The sequence below is a fragment of the Dermacentor albipictus genome, chromosome 1, assembly GCF_038994185.2.
Source record: "Dermacentor albipictus isolate Rhodes 1998 colony chromosome 1, USDA_Dalb.pri_finalv2, whole genome shotgun sequence".
Taxonomy (NCBI): domain Eukaryota; kingdom Metazoa; phylum Arthropoda; class Arachnida; order Ixodida; family Ixodidae; genus Dermacentor; species Dermacentor albipictus.
Genome location: NC_091821.1, coordinates 389,668,954 through 389,684,495, shown reverse-complemented (window position 1 = coordinate 389,684,495; position 15,542 = coordinate 389,668,954). Strand labels below are relative to the sequence as shown.

Here is a 15,542-nt window from a genome sequence, read left to right as displayed (position 1 = left end):
ACAGAAACGTTTCAGGCACAGCTTCAATTTAATGAGCCACCAGCACGATAATAGTTCAGCTCAACAGGTAATCAGCTTTGTAGTGATGAAGTAAATTCTCAGTGATTTTAGCTTTAATAGCTTCTAGTTTAAGTAATAAGACGTTAGTCAGTGAAGGTCGAATCCAGCGGAACAGAAATATGGGAATCGAATCTTATTATAAGGAGGTAATGGGGTGTTTCAATGAGCGATCTACAAAGCTGAGTTTCTGTAAAAGGTTGCGTGTGGGAGCTGCAGAGCTCGAATGAGGCACAGCACGAGAGCACTAGCTTGTGTATGTGAGGAACCGTGATTTCTTCGTCTATGTTTTTCTATACAGCTTTGCAGCGCAAATTGGCATCCACGAATTTCTAGGGAGTGCTTGGTCATCAAACGTTATAATGGCAGTGTGTTTTGTGCACGAAGTGAGAAGGGCATGACCGGTGGAATCACTATAACTTGTATAGGGCAATTTTGGTGTTTTACAGTGGGAATGAATGAGTAAGGCATGTGAAACCCCGTGTACAGGTTCCGCTGGTAAAATGAATATTAGCGAACACATTGTAAAATTTAATAGGCTTTTTTAAAATCGAAATACGACCTAGATAGTTAGTATTACTAAACGTGGCTAACTAAAAAAATTATCGCATATGGAATTATGAATGCTTAGTCACATTAGCCAGAAAAATACTGCTTTTTCAGGTGAATTTAATATTTCATGGCTACTCTTATATTTGGAGTGCTGAAATGTACTTATTGTTTGAGAAAAAATGTAATGAAGGTACTTATTGCTGTGATAATTTTCAGTATAATTCCGGGGCAGAGATTAGTTGCGAAGCCTTCAAAGCACTGATATAAATTTGTTGTAGTAGTGCCGTAACCGCAAATGTTGAGGTAGATGAGCTAAGTGATAAGACAAGGTCATTTCTCTAAATCAAAGTGGACGAAGCCTAAAGCCTCGCAGCCCTTCAACATACATTTTTCTCGCTGCTTCACAAAACATTTGAACAAGGCGTTCTGCGCAAAGACCGCCCACCAGTCTTTCCAAGCATCACCTTGACGGACTGGTTTTATTTCGCCGCTCACATTTCCTTGAAGCAGTTGAACGCCGACACTGTCCTCATTCTAGTTCTATATTGAGCTACAACCTATGTTTTGATTTCATTAGTTTACCCCAAGCTTAGATATAAGCTTTAGAACGACTTCAACTTGTCTTAGTTGGTATTTACTGTGTAACGTAATTCCCGCTAAGGAAACACGAGGACAAATGTCGTTCTTCGGGTTTCTTTCGCTTTCCTCGTCAATTTTTAGCGCTTAACACGTTATACGATAAGCTTAGAAGCCAAACACACACAAGATATTATTGGCAGAAGAAGCTAAAGTGCTTAATTGATTTGTGGTCCAGAGTGAGTGTTGGTTGGCTGTATGAATACGCCCTATATGAGGGAGATGCTGTTGTAGTGGAAACCGCAAGTTAATGTGATATGGGGTATTATTCTTCATGATGAAGAGTCGCTTCATGGCACCCTTGGTAAATCTTCCTCGTACTTGCCGTTGGTCATGTTGAACATCTGGGTAACACTGCTCATCGCTTCAATCCTGTTAAGCTTCGTTTCTTACACGCAATAATTGAAACCGATAGCACGAATAAATACCGATGTAAAGTGACACTTTTCTCTGGTTCGCTTCGTCTGCCATTACTGCAGGAGCCACGAGACAGAAGTCTGGATGTGTTGACCACGTTATGGGGCGCCACCTGTAACCCGTTGGACGTTATTGAGCCTAGAAAACTGTTCTTTGACGTGAACGTCGACGAGTGGCTCCTAATGGACAACATGGGGGCTTACACGCTAAGCTTTGCGTGTGGCTTCAACGGCACTGGATTCCCGATGGTCCACTACATTGTCCCGTCAGATGCAGTGTCTTCTGTCCGTCAAGTGATACAGCATTCAACCCTGCGAAGCGGATACAGCCAACCGGAGAAAGCTCTCAAACAGGACTTCTTGACGCGAAAACGGGAACGTATAGGTGACCTCAGCTGTAATGGCCGTTGACCCGTGTTATCGCTACTACCTTGATGAAATATACAATACATAATGAAGTTTGGCTTGCGTGTTCCGTCAAGGTAGCCGTCAAGGAATGCATAACTCACCTTCAGATCTCAATAAAAAGTTCCTCTTTCATTGCAACTTGTGGAGTTCCGAGCTAAATTGTTGTAATTGTTTGATTCCTGCAATGTTCATAGCACTGCTTCTACTTATGCTACCTGATCAGTACTTGTGATCAAAATATGTCGAGCCCAACACTAGCACACTTGTTAGCATCATTCAATATAAACGATTTCTTGTACTGACTTGACTGCAACTACGATAGTGCAATCTAAACATATCCCTTTTCTTCACGACGTACTTAATAAAACTGCTATAACCACATACACGAAGGCAGTCAACAGATTTTTTTCCGAATTGTCTCTTCAGTTGAAGACGAACATGAGAACATAACTGCACTTAGCATCAGGCCCTATATGCAGTTAAACAGGCTGTACTTTAGAGTAACTTGACCTTCCCTTACGTGCTGAAACATTCTACATTGAATGGACGCATTTTATATCAAAGAACAAATCACAAAGAGCAAAAACAGCAAATCCCATAGGTTTATCTACGCAGGTTCAAAACAGAATATTGGTTCGGTTTCTCAGTAAGGGCACATCTGTGCAGTGAATGTATATGTAGCCTACTAAAGATATGAGGAGCATCATTAATTTTTCCTAGCTACCCTGCTTCCTTTGTTACTCTCGAAAACTAACACAAGTCACTGATGTCATTTAACACATGTCTTCACGGCTTCTTAAAGACACAATCTGTTAGGCTTTCAAGTATTCTTTTAAAACTCTATTTTCGTTAATTTCATGGTAATAGGCTGATTATTAAAAGAAGAATTATATGAAGATAAAAGTTTCACTTCACAAGTTTCGCACCGAAACTCGACCACGAGTACTTCAGTGTGACGTCCTAAATTTCAAACTACGTTTTCTTTTCTTATCGATATGGAACTTTGGCCTTGTGTAAAAAGTCGTGGGTCTTGATAAGTTCAGTCGTGAGCTTTCTTTTTTTAGAATAGAATGTAGTTCATCTTTATTAAAACAAGTAACCAGGCTGAAGTAGGCGCCTGCAAAACGTATGGTCTCACGGAAACCTGGTGCGGGAAATTCAAGGCGGCGTCGCGATCGATCTCATGCTATCCTGTCTTTTCCGGCTTGTACGACGTTATCCCATGCTAAGGCATGCTTTTTTGATATCGCAGGAGGGTCATTTACTACAGCTCAAGTCCCTTTTTTTAATGTCACTTTAAATCTGCCAGCATATTGTCACGGAAGGATGACAGAAGAGAGAGAGGAAGAAGAAGATCGCGAGACGCTGGCTGCTGCGTGTTGTTGCTGGTCAGCCATCTTCACCACATTGACTTTGCTTGTATATATACTGTGAATATATTAAGTCTATACTCCCAACATCCCCGTAACAATATGTTGAGCTCATAGTCTTAGCGTCGTTTTGCCCTATATCCGTTTCTCTTCCGTAATAGCTTTTGACAAGGACAAAAGACTGCACCCATAGAAGTCTATATACCCCAACGTGCATCTAAAAAAGAATCGCAGGTTTCGAAATGAGTAGGCTAGCTGACGTAATGTGGACAGTTTAAACACTCAATGATATCATCCCCGCAGTGCACAACAATATTAGATTTAAAGGTGAGGATTTCCTTTCTATTGCTTGAACTATATGAACCGAAGAAAGCACACGTCTTCTGATCATAGCAAAAAATACGATCTCAAGACTGATTTTGTACAGCCAACAGCGATAAGCACTTCTGTGCAACTGAAAGATACATAATATCAGCAGTAAGTAAACATCATAGAGTTAGAAGGGAAGTTTTCTGTTATATTTGTAAAATGCATAGTATGGCGCGTACCGGTGAAAAGTTGTTCATGAGGACGTCCTTCTCCGAGGAAAATGACAATTCCAGCTTGAATACCGTATAGGGACCAAGAGCCTTATAACGTAAAACTATTACAGTCTTTTTTAATTCCGATCCCCTGACGTCAAATCGACGTTACTCGATGTAGCATCAGGCAGTGACTCGCAGCGTTGTTTGTATAGCCCAATCAAACGCTCTACTCGTTAGGAGGTGCCGTCAGATTTGTTTGCTTTTAAAGGGAGTAGCATTGCCTACCTAGGCAGGTTCTCGTCTGTTTGGCTCACAAGAGGCAAGGAACTCGCCGAAGCGGAGAAGGATTCGTTAGTGCCGAGCTAGGGCAGTGCAAGTAGTTAACCGGAGGAGGAGTGTGGCGCGGGCGTCCGCGACTGGCTTGATTCCTGTTTCCTCTTACTTAGCTCGCGATGGCTCGTATAAAACCGGGCAGCGAGTAATGGAAAAACAAAAGTGCCGCTAAAACCGCAAAAACTGATCCTCACTGAAGGAAAGTTGCCATAGCGATGTCGTACACGTGTCGAAAGAGCTCAACAACGCTAGACTGCCATGCGAAAATTTGTATTATACACAAAATAATCCATTCTCCCCGGCAGCAGCAAGTACCCCTCCGTAATGAATAGAATCTTCTATTCCTTACGGAATAGGGCAGTCTTCGGCGATTACGGAAATGCTCGGTTTTATTAGAAATAAATAATGTATTCTTAATGCATACAGATCACTTTGACAAGGTGAGCTTTTGTGGCTTTGTGAGGTTGCGTGACAGACAGGCGAAGTGGGCGCAGCCCGTAAACGTTTTGACTAATCATGGAAGGATAACGGTGAGAAAGGCGGAAAGACATGTTTTGTTCGGTATAATCATCAGTGCGCTCACGTCATATCAGTTCAGGAGTGTTAGCGGGTTTCGTGACGTCCGTGACAGACAGGCTGAGTGGGGCTTTCTCAAAAGATGTTTGGGCAATCGTGGATTGCAGAGATGGAATAAACACAGTTTGTAATAGCTTTACGTTATACCGACGCAGGTTGGTCTTGCTTCCAAGTACTCGAGAAGGCATCCTAGTTCAGGGCCTTCTCGCTGCTGTTTCCGTCTGACCATCTAGATCACGGTGACGTGGAATTCTTGCAGTCTGAGGCTCCACTCTGCGAGGCGGCCTGAAGGCAACGCTGCACTCGACAGAGTGGCGAACAGAGAGCAGCAGAAGCCACAGCTCACCACCTATGCCGGGGAGAAAGTTCGGCTCTCAGTTGTCGAAGGCCATAAGGCTTCACCGAATGAATTGCGCACATTAACCTCTACATAGCGTTGTTGCGACGGGAGGTCCCAAGGTGTGAGATATTCATTCACCATGGAGGAGTGAGGGAACGTGGCGCTGGCCTGACATCTAGGACGTTTTAAGCGCACACGTATAAATTAAATTTTGTACAAGAATCACGCAGGAATACTGAACATAAGATACGTTCAAGTTGCCGATCCTATTCGCGAAGCGTCCGCGTCCTCTTTTAACTCCTCCGTCGTCCTGTTTCCGTAGGCTTCCCACAATCGGGCGTTAGGAGAAGGATGACATAACCTCTCGCCAATTTGGAGATTAGTGGCCCTTTTCCTCCCAGGACAGCTTCGCCGTAAACACGCACATCACTGTGCACAAACAGAGAAAGAGTGGAGCACAATGACCCTCTATCCCACGCGAACCTGGCAGGCTAGGGCTGGGGTCACGTGCAAGAATGGCCCCTTCCAAATTTCCGAAACCCGTACCTGCGGTGTGCACCTGTTTCCTCTAAATAATCGCAGTTGGCGATGGCTCTGACGAGGTCGTCGACTTTTCGCGTTCTCATTGCGTGACTGGTTTTCGGGGTAAACAGTCCATAAAAACAGCTTTTAATGTGCGAGCCCAGATGAGTGCGTTCATGCACCTAGCACAGTGGCCTGGCTGTCCGCATTTCGCAAGCCTGATTTTTTTCCCTATGCTTTTAGCCGGAGCGGGCCAACTGCGTCTTCCATGACATGCAGCCGAGTTTAATGAGAGCGGCGCTTTGCACAGATGGCACAACTTTACATTAGGCGAGTGGTTCGTTTTCAGCGCTGAACGACAAAGGTGATTCCATTGTTAAATCAACTGAACGTTTTCAGGACTGCTCTCGCCGCCACACCAATTTATTCTCGGCTGCTTCCAGGAAGGTATCGTACACGGTTCTCCCAGCTTTTAGGTTCTTTCAAACTTCTCAAAGCTCATGACACAATTCGGGCCAGCCAGAATGAATTACACAGTATTCGTGAATATTACGACGCGCCCGGGCTGACATGACGAGGGCCGGAAGGCCTGCTGCAGAAGGAAGAAAAATATTCATTTTTGAAGCCAGTTATACAATGTGCTCAGATCTTTTCGTTTCTAGACTTGAAGCGGCTTTATAATAGTTCAGATGAATTCCTTACTTAAACTGTATGTAACTAAAGCACCTTATACTTTTATCTCTAATATATTTGCAACCGTATGGCTTATGCGGTTTACTTTCGTATTGTTGTGTAGTGGAAAGAAGCCATTACTCGATCATGCATATTTCACTACAGTTGTCGCCGTTGTGGCACCATGGACGCACGACGTGATCGAGGACCAATTTTGCCTCCCACTCGGCGTTCAAAATAGTTATAGCTGGGCAGTAAGTCTGTTGATTCGAGCGGAGGTGGTCGCGTTTGTGAGAACCCACTGAACCATAGTCGCTATTATCCATCAAACCTAAACGTGTGCTCATCAGGAGTGTGCTCAACGGCCTACAAGTGTGCAATTTCTTCCAGCAATTTCCCGCTTCCTCAGATGTGGTGCCTCTGCGGTCGAAACGCAGTGTCCGGGATGGCATGCAATGAATTGGGCAGAAATATATAGTGATGCCAAGTTGCTGTTACCACCTTTCACCAGCCTAGGCCAACTACGAATGTGGAGCGAAGACAACTATGAGATTACACAGCTGGGTTCCCCCTAGCTGTATCATAAATCAACGACGTAAGTGGTTGAGGGCATGAACTGAGGTCATGCTCTTTATTTGACACCGTTTTGTAGAATAAAGGACCCATTAGTGGATCATGCATGCGGCACATGAACGGATGGCGCTGTTGTGGCGCTATGCATGACGCATTCGGAGCTAAATTTACCCTGCCGCACCGCGTTTAGAGAGGTGTAGCTCGGCAGTACCTTTGTCCATCCAAGCAGGAATGGTCGCATTTGAGAGAGCTCACTCTGTAGCAGGTGTGTTCTATCAAACCCGAACTGCGGTTTGTACAATCTTGTTGCATAAATTTCACGCTTGATTTGCTATGGCCCGCCTTCACCCAACGCGCAAGGTCCCGAAATGGCGTGAAGAGAGTCGGGCAGCAAGAAAGCAGAATATGTAACCCCTTTGACCATGGTGCAACCTGTCTCTCTTCGTAGGGAGCACTACGGTACGATAATGAGGCTAACTCGAGAATCCCAAACATCCACATGCACGCCGGGCCCGAGCGGTGCGAGACCATCTCGGGCGCCACAGGTAGAGGGGGGAGGGGGAGGGCACAAACAGCGTTTATAGAGCAGATGCGCCCTTTCCCCTACGAATAATTCGTAGGGGAAAGAGGGAATAATTCTTAAGGGAAGTTCGCACATACGAATGTGAGCTTTCTAATGCGCGAATAAATGTAATTTGTCTATTTCTTCGCGTCATTTTTCTATCCTAGCGCCCATACACTCCCTGCAGCACACACAAGATTTTTTGGGAACCCTACTGTGGCTGTGTCACTGATTCAGCCTACGCTGATGCACAATAAACCCCCAAGAACTGCCTTGTTAAGGGCCTCTCGCTTTTCAGTCAGACTTTTGAAGGGCTTTATCTCTCTCAGAGGTTAAATCTCCTCGCAGCTCAACAAAGTAGCAATTCGCATGGCGTCTGCGACACGGCAACAAACTGGGAGTAGTTGCTGTGTTAAAGAGCGCTCGCCTTTCAGCCTCGGTGAGTCGCTTAAGGCTTCGGTTGCAGATTACAATGAAGGTGGCGCTCCTGGTACATAGCACAAAGCCACTGTGAAGGATTGGCCAAGAACAGAGTTTTATAATAAGCCAACAAATGCATGTGCAAACTAAGACAATAAAGAGACGGAGTTTAACTCAAAGAAAATGTGCAATAATGTTGGAAGCCTTTAGCAGACAGGAAGAAGAAGGAACAAGTTCAAGAGAGAGATAAAAAAAAAAGGTTGCGTAGTAAGGCAGGGAGTTTAACCAGAGGTAGAAGCGGTAGGCTACCCTGCGCCGGGGAAGGAGTAGGGAGATAGGAAGAGAAAGACACAGGAAGGAGTAGAGCGATAGAAAAAGAGTGACGAGCTCAAAGAAACCGCGTACGCTATATAATGGTTGGGGGCGGCATTCTTAAAGTTTATCGTGAAAGCCTTGTTACGACTTTGAGGTGGTCCCGTAGCGCTCGTCACCCGTTTCGTGACAGAGCGTTGGTACCGAAGACTCCGAGTCAGGCGTCGGTGAGAATAACGAAAGGGACTTTATACACTATATACAGGTCATTATACAGGACAAGATCGGATCGGCACGGGGGCCGAGAGCTCACAACAAACGCGACTGTTCCCGCACGGCGACGTCCGGTGAGACTGCAACGCGTGACACATCTCACTCCACTCGAGAGCGGCACTGTGCTCCCGGTGGGTCGGCGGATCCGGTTCTCCAGGCGGCGGCGTCGGGGCTTATAAAGCCCCGAGAAACCATTGTCACTCAAACGGCCCAATACAAAGCCAGCACTCCACGGTCGTCCGAGAGGTCCAACCAGCGACCGCGCTGGCCATCCGGTTCAATGTTGCCGCGCGCGGTGACCTCCAGGCAAAAGGAAATGCGGCGCCGGGCTGTCTAGCACTTTGTTGCACTTTTGGACATGTCGCTTGCCGATGCTTCTCCTCAGGAGGCCGCTGCCTGACGGCTCAGCATGTTGACCTGTCAAGGGAGAGTTTAGGGCGCTGTGCCTTTCGGGGCAGCCCCGGGTTTGTCCAAAGGGCGTTCGCAGGATAAATTCTGCATCTTGTAGATTCGGAATCCGGGCTGGTGGTAATGGCACAACAGCCTGTAGACCGGAGGATTCTTATTGTAATGCGAGTAGGGCCTTCTGCGCGCATGAAAAAAATATAACTTCAAAATTAGACCGACACTCAGTGTGAAGTGTGGGTTTGAGGTAAATTTTGGATAATAACAATATTGTTGATAAACGAGTCTTTCTGCTATTTGAATTTTATAATTTAATGAAGAATAAATAAATAAATTATGAAGAAAAACGTAGATATTAATAAAGCAATCTTTACGCGTTGCATTAGTAATCTTATATGAAACGGTGAAAATTCCTGTGGCTGCATCCCACCATCAGTGTTCCGAGTGATAGTCCCATGATACTGTATAAAGTGAACCAAAGATCAGGAAGTTTTGGAAAACTTCTAAAAGCATTGTAGAGTGCAGCTCCTTGGCGCCTGTTCCTGCGTTTCGCGTCGCCGTTGTGCCTCGCCGTAACTAGCTCAGTAGGCGGGGCCAGCGCGCTGCTCTAGCTGCGCGCGCTCCTGGCGCCATCTCTCGCGCCCGGCTCGCGTCTTGCTCTCTTCGCTCCTCTTCCATTGCCACCCGCCGTGGTTGCTCAGTGGCTATGGTGTTGGGCTGCTGAGCACGAGGTCGCGGGATCGAATCCCGGCCACGGCGGCCGCATTTCGATGGGGGCGAAATGCGAAAACACCCGTGTGCTTAGATTTAGGTGCACGTTAAAGAACCCCAGGTGGTCAAAATTTCCGGAGTCCTCCACTACGGCGTGCCTCATAATCAGAAAGTGGTTTTGGCACGTAAAACCCCAAATATTATTATTATCTTCCATTGCCACCCCTTTGGGGCCATAGAATAAAGAACCAAGGAAATCAGAGCGCCGGCTGGGTGGCTGCTGATCTCGATGATGTGCTGCTGTCCAAGCCGGAACGCATAGCCGCCGCCGTTCGCCACTGCGTGTACCTAATGCCCCTTAAACTTCGTAAAGTGGTGCCACGCTTTGAAGAATCCCGTCTCTTCCTCGCGCACTCGGGCCGAGGCCGACGCCGCGTCGCTATTGGCCTAATGGCATCACGTGGGCCCTCGCGCCGGCTTCGTTTGCTTACAGTCGCGCTTAAGCGCCATTTTCGCTTGAGAGGCGTCTGCGGAGTGGCGAGGAAGGCATGTTGGCGCCGTTGATTTTCTCTGTTGTTTCATTTTGCAAACGCCTTGAGCTAAGTTTTGTGGCAAGTGCGACCTCGTTTCACGGCATTTTTATCACCATAACCTGCTGCGCCTTCTTATGCCAACATAGTTTCAGCAAGGACAAGAAACTCCTCTCGATACCGTCCGGTAAGCACTACAGGTTAATATCGACATAGATTCATCGAATTGGGAGGGAGAACATCAGACCAACATTCTGCGGCTACCCTCGATGTAGTCGCGAGTCTCTCGTAGCATAGTATGTGTCAGGCTTGCGTAATTTTTTGCGGGCCATAACGTAGTGGATATTGCACATGTAGTTCACTGAGGATATTGCCATTTGCCTGCACGCTTCAACACGATTCCTACTCGTCGTGCACTTTGTTTATGTAAGTAGAACGTGGTCTTATTGGTTCGCTTAATCGAATTCTGCGCCAACAGGCTTGAATTCGCAGACACGCGAAGCTGCGTGCCAAAACGTAATTACAAAACCTTTAGGATTCAACGCATTCCTTTTGACTTGTTTGAGCCTGAGTGAGACGCTGTTACCGCGCTTCCACTTCACGAACGAATACTAAAACACTGATTTCATTTTCTGTACATGCAGAATCCCTATTCGATGATCGGCCACGCGTATTTCTGTGGACGTTGAGGCATGAGAAACATAATAGCACCAGCGCTCACCTCTGAGCCTTTGCGCATGCTTAGAAGATTGTCAAGCACGCAAGTTGGCGGCACTGTAGTTTCCAGTACTTTTTCGAACATTCCAAGCAGCGATAGTTCGTGCCCTCTGCCAGCCTTTGTGCGTCATAGCTGACACGCGCCGGGAATTCACATGGTAAGGATGGCGCATTACTTAAGCTGTCGATGGCTTGCCGGAGGTGAGCATGTTGCCATTCGAACGTAAATGTATTAATTACAACCATTAGCGACAAGATTTTGTATCACGGGCTCGACAAATGTCGCGTACCTAATTGTGGCGCACGCATTATATATTCGGAGTCGTCATGGCACAGCGTTAGCACACGTTCAGATAATTAAAGAAATAGTTATCAGGACAGGGAGACGCGCTGTAAGCGCAATATTACCCCTTATCTTAAAAGTAAATAGGTAGCATACCCTGTAAAATACACCAATAAAAATGCAGCAAGCATTCATGCAGGGAGTGTACAACAAATATACAGTTAACGCTACAAGTAAGCGTATTATTACACACACACGCACGCACATGCACACGCATATACACTCGCGCACACACGCGCACACACGCACACACGCAGACGCACGCACGCACGCACTAAAGAAAAAGGCACAAGGTACACATCGTCATTTACAAAAGCGTAAACTTGTAAAAACGCTCGCAACCAGTGACAAGAAAAAGATAGCAGCCAAAAGCCAAAAAAAATTAGCTTGGTCCTTATGGAACCTCCGGTAATGCTAGTTATGAAAATAGGAAACAAAAAAAATATAATATATTAATTCCTAATTGTAAACCATTCTTAAGGCCATTTTGGAATTCAGTGTCATAATGTTCACACTCAATGTAATCTCGAAGGACGTTGGATCAATAGATAACATGGGGCATAGCCGATGAGTTAAAACCATCAGCGTTTTTTCGCACGCTACACGCGTAGCTGATTGCAAGCAAAACGCTAGGGGGAGGAATAATTAAGACACCGCCTAGAGGTTTTCGCAGCATATTTGGGTGACGTCGTAAACTTCTGCTGCGTGTATTGAAGGCCAGTTCGTTTTCTTAGTAGATTCATCGTACTCAGAAATGATCAAAAATTTATACCGGTAGCCATCGCATACTTCTTTTTCCAGCCGGCTGAAAAGGATCTGAATACTCCAGAACTTGGTGATATCTCTTTGTGCCGCAAAGGCACCATCGTCAGAATGACGTTGGTTTCTATAGGCACTTGATAATGAAAGAAAAGCAAATTTGAGCAAGTGAAATGTAACGATACATTTTATTCCATTCCATTTCTTTCTTATTATTACATGCCAAAGACCAGCCAAAACTGGTGATAACGCAGGCGGAGTGCCACTCGGAAAAGATTTATTTCTTTTGTCACAAAAATATGGACAATTTATTGCGATATTATGTCGTGTTTATAAAGCCACAATATCGACCCCTGTGCACTGTGTGCTTCATATATGAGGAATGTATAATGATTTTGGGCTCTGAGTTTTCTTCGAGTGCTCCGTAATATCCATACTCTGCAATACCTGCACTTTGACTAATGTTAAAATCTGTTTTGTGCAGGCAAGAATGTCTTGTGAAGGCACCGGTGAGACGTTCATCCTCACGGGAGGCACAGTTCAAGAAGTGGCACGTCATATTGTGCAGAAACAGGTAACACATGCTATCCCTTAGTAACCCTTATGCTAACCCTTATAAAATTTCTATCAACATTTTTTAGACCGTCTTTAGACTATTGTTACTAGAACCTACCAGCAGTCAGTCGAAGTCTTACCAACTGTGTTTATACATCTTAACAACGCTCCAACCCCGTAGAAATAATTGGCCACCAACTCCCTATATTAACGTGTTCATAGGATATCTTTAAACTTCTTACCAAATTTCTATGAAAATTCATCTTTATAAACACTAGTAACATTCTTTGAAAAGAAGAATGTTGATATATCGTTCGCCAACTTCCTGCCAACCAGCTATTGACATTCTTCCAATTGAAGGATGTTTCTACACGTTCTGCCAACTCCATACCAATTCCCATGGTGCCATTCCATACCATTCCCATTACCAATGTCAATATGGTATATAAAGAAGCTCCATAAGAGCTTCTTTATACACTATATTGACATTCTTCCAATTGAAGAATGTTCGCAAACGTTCGGTCAAGTTCCTAACAATCACCTAGTAACATCCTGCCAACAACTGGCCTGGCCACGGTACTTCAATTGAAACACGTTCGTAGATGGTCTGAAAACATTCTAGTAACCGTCAAATAACGCAATTCTTTAGGCTGTATAGAAACAGCGTGGCAATATTTTACTTGCAAGTGGTTATGTACTTGCTACACACGTTTTACTAACCCTCTAGTAACATTTGTCCTACATACGACCTAGTAGCATAGCGTAAACATTTGTCACTATGTGTCAATATTCTCGTATAAGACAGATGAAAGTTCGCAATAAAAGAAGTTTATTCCCACAATAATATATTTTTAAAAATGTTTGTAATGTAATAGTGAAATTTATAAAAAGATTAAATAAGAATTACTCAGTTGATTACGTCATGGCAGCTGTCGCATAATCTCTAGCCTGCATCGATGATAACGTATTTTTTACATTCAGAGCTGATGTCTCTGAGAATGTTTGCAGAGTGAACCCTGCACAGAAACAAGATGGTCAGTGTTAACATCATGTTCAGGTTGGCGCATCACATATATAGAACAGCTTTTTAACAAGGTTCACATGCAAGTTCACATGAATGCTAAAATTGTAGCAAACAACGCTGTACACTTGTCGGGGAAATGGCAAGGATGGGGCACACAATGCAGTGCATATCCTTTGCTGTGTTGTGTTTGCTGCATGTTACTAAAATTAGTAAAGTCTGCAAGGTCGTTTCCGCAAAAGATGGAACACTCTAAAACTATTCTTATGACCCCCCAAAGCTGTGGCCTCACTAATTTCAGTTTCCCAATATGTTTCCTTACCCAATTGTCTGCATAAATAACTTACTCACTCAAAAAGTCATTTACATGGACAGTCACCACATTCGCACTTGTCTAACCGGTGCAACTATGTCATTGTGAACCGTGAAACTATGCGCTAAATACATCACTACCTCTCATCCTGTACAGCCAGATTAGAAAAGAGCAAAGAATGGGTTCATGATCAGACAATATTTACCCCACATTAAGCCATCGCGACCACTGTGAGAAGGTAGTGTTTGTACGTTTCGTCTTTATAGCAACTTCAAGCGGACCGCATGACGCGGTGCAGTTCAAGCATGTAAGAAAATAGTTCTTAATACATTTCACGTCATTACAGTTCGCGCAATAATAACCTACCCAAAATGCGGCATACTAAACTTAAATAAATAGAATATCAAAACAATATGCTTATGAAAAATGATGGAAAGGAAGGGGGCATGCCGCTGCGACGAACGAGGTCATGAAACCGCTCCTTTTTGCGCAGGCTTTCCTGCTATGCACCCTTGCTCCGCTACATTCCGGTTTCGGCCTCATCGATCCCGCCACCGCTGGTCAACCCGATGACGCTGCTACACAGCCTCCTGTGGATGGCGACCGAGCAGCAGAAGACTGGCTGAATCCTCCGCATCCAGCTACAGTCGATTTCTTCGCCTGGCAACCACGCAGTACTGCCACCTCAGCAGCTTTGCCTTGCCTACAAATACCGCTTCCGTTCTGGGGCCATTCGGGGCATGCCGCTGCGACGAACGAGGTCATGAAACCGCTCCTTTTTGCGCAGGTTAGTTACCTCCCTCTCGATAGTTGCCTCCGAACCAGTAGTCCTTTTTTGGTCGCACTGTCATGCCCCTCTGACCTGCTTGATTGTTACCGCAGATTGTTGTGTTTTTCATGTTATTTTTGCCTCAATGTCAATTTGGTATCTCTCTTGCTTGTCATGTCAGGGGATGTGGAACTGAATCCCGGCCCTTCTAACGGTGACGAACTTGTATCCCTTGTTTCAATTTCACACACACTCTCCCGCCTGGAGCAGTCCCAAACCACTGTTCTCGCAGAACTTTCGCTAATCCGCGCTGCCCAAACTAATATAGAAGGTCTGGTCGGCCGCCTGTCTTCGCGTGTCGACGCACTGGAAAAAGTTGTCGAGAATAATCAATCGAACGACTCGTCTTCTTGCGCCTTGAAAACAAGTATTGAGAAATTCTCGGCGGAAATCAAAGCTCTTACCAACAAATGTGATGACGCCGAGAATCGCCTTCGCCGGTCAAATTTGATTTTTTTCGGAATAAAGGATAATAAAGGCGAAACATGGGCAGAGTCCGAGACCCAGATTATTTCCTTTTGTTCAGAGAAACTTGGCATTAACCTAAATCCTGACGACATTGAGCGAGCGCACCGGCTGGGGCGATTCCAGGCAGACAAAAAGCGCCCTATAGTTGTGAAATTCGGGCGTTTCAAAGTTAAATCAAACATTCTATCAGCGGGACCTAAGCTTAAAGATACGTCTTATGCAATTCGTGATGATTATTCAACACGCGTGCAAACAGCCCGAAAAATGCTTTTCAATTACGCCCGAGAAAGGAGCACTAACTTTAAGATTCGATTCGACAAGCTCACCATGAACGGCAGACAATTC

At 45.1% G+C, this 15,542-nt stretch overlaps 3 protein-coding genes across 9 annotated transcripts in view; 2 read left to right on the top strand and 1 right to left on the bottom strand.

Annotated features, from left to right (window-relative positions):
- The window catches only part of LOC135914055 (ornithine decarboxylase-like), a 111,994-nt gene extending 109,832 nt beyond the window's left edge, over nt 1-2,162 (top strand). For all 7 annotated transcript variants that reach the window (XM_070532021.1, XM_070532023.1, XM_065446794.2 and 4 more), the window contains one exon: nt 1,725-2,162. In XM_070532021.1, the coding sequence (XP_070388122.1) occupies nt 1,725-2,072 (348 nt within the window). In that variant the 3' untranslated portion in view covers nt 2,073-2,162. The remainder of the gene's footprint in view (nt 1-1,724) is intronic.
- Nucleotides 1-15,542, bottom strand: part of LOC135914046 (uncharacterized) — a 73,417-nt gene that overhangs the window by 53,028 nt on the left and 4,847 nt on the right. The window lies entirely within an intron of this gene.
- The window catches only part of LOC135914075 (ornithine decarboxylase-like), a 29,027-nt gene continuing 27,831 nt past the window's right edge, over nt 14,347-15,542 (top strand). The window contains exon 1 of the mRNA XM_070532024.1: nt 14,347-14,687. Coding sequence (XP_070388125.1) covers nt 14,370-14,687 — 318 coding nt within the window. The 5' untranslated portion in view covers nt 14,347-14,369. The remainder of the gene's footprint in view (nt 14,688-15,542) is intronic.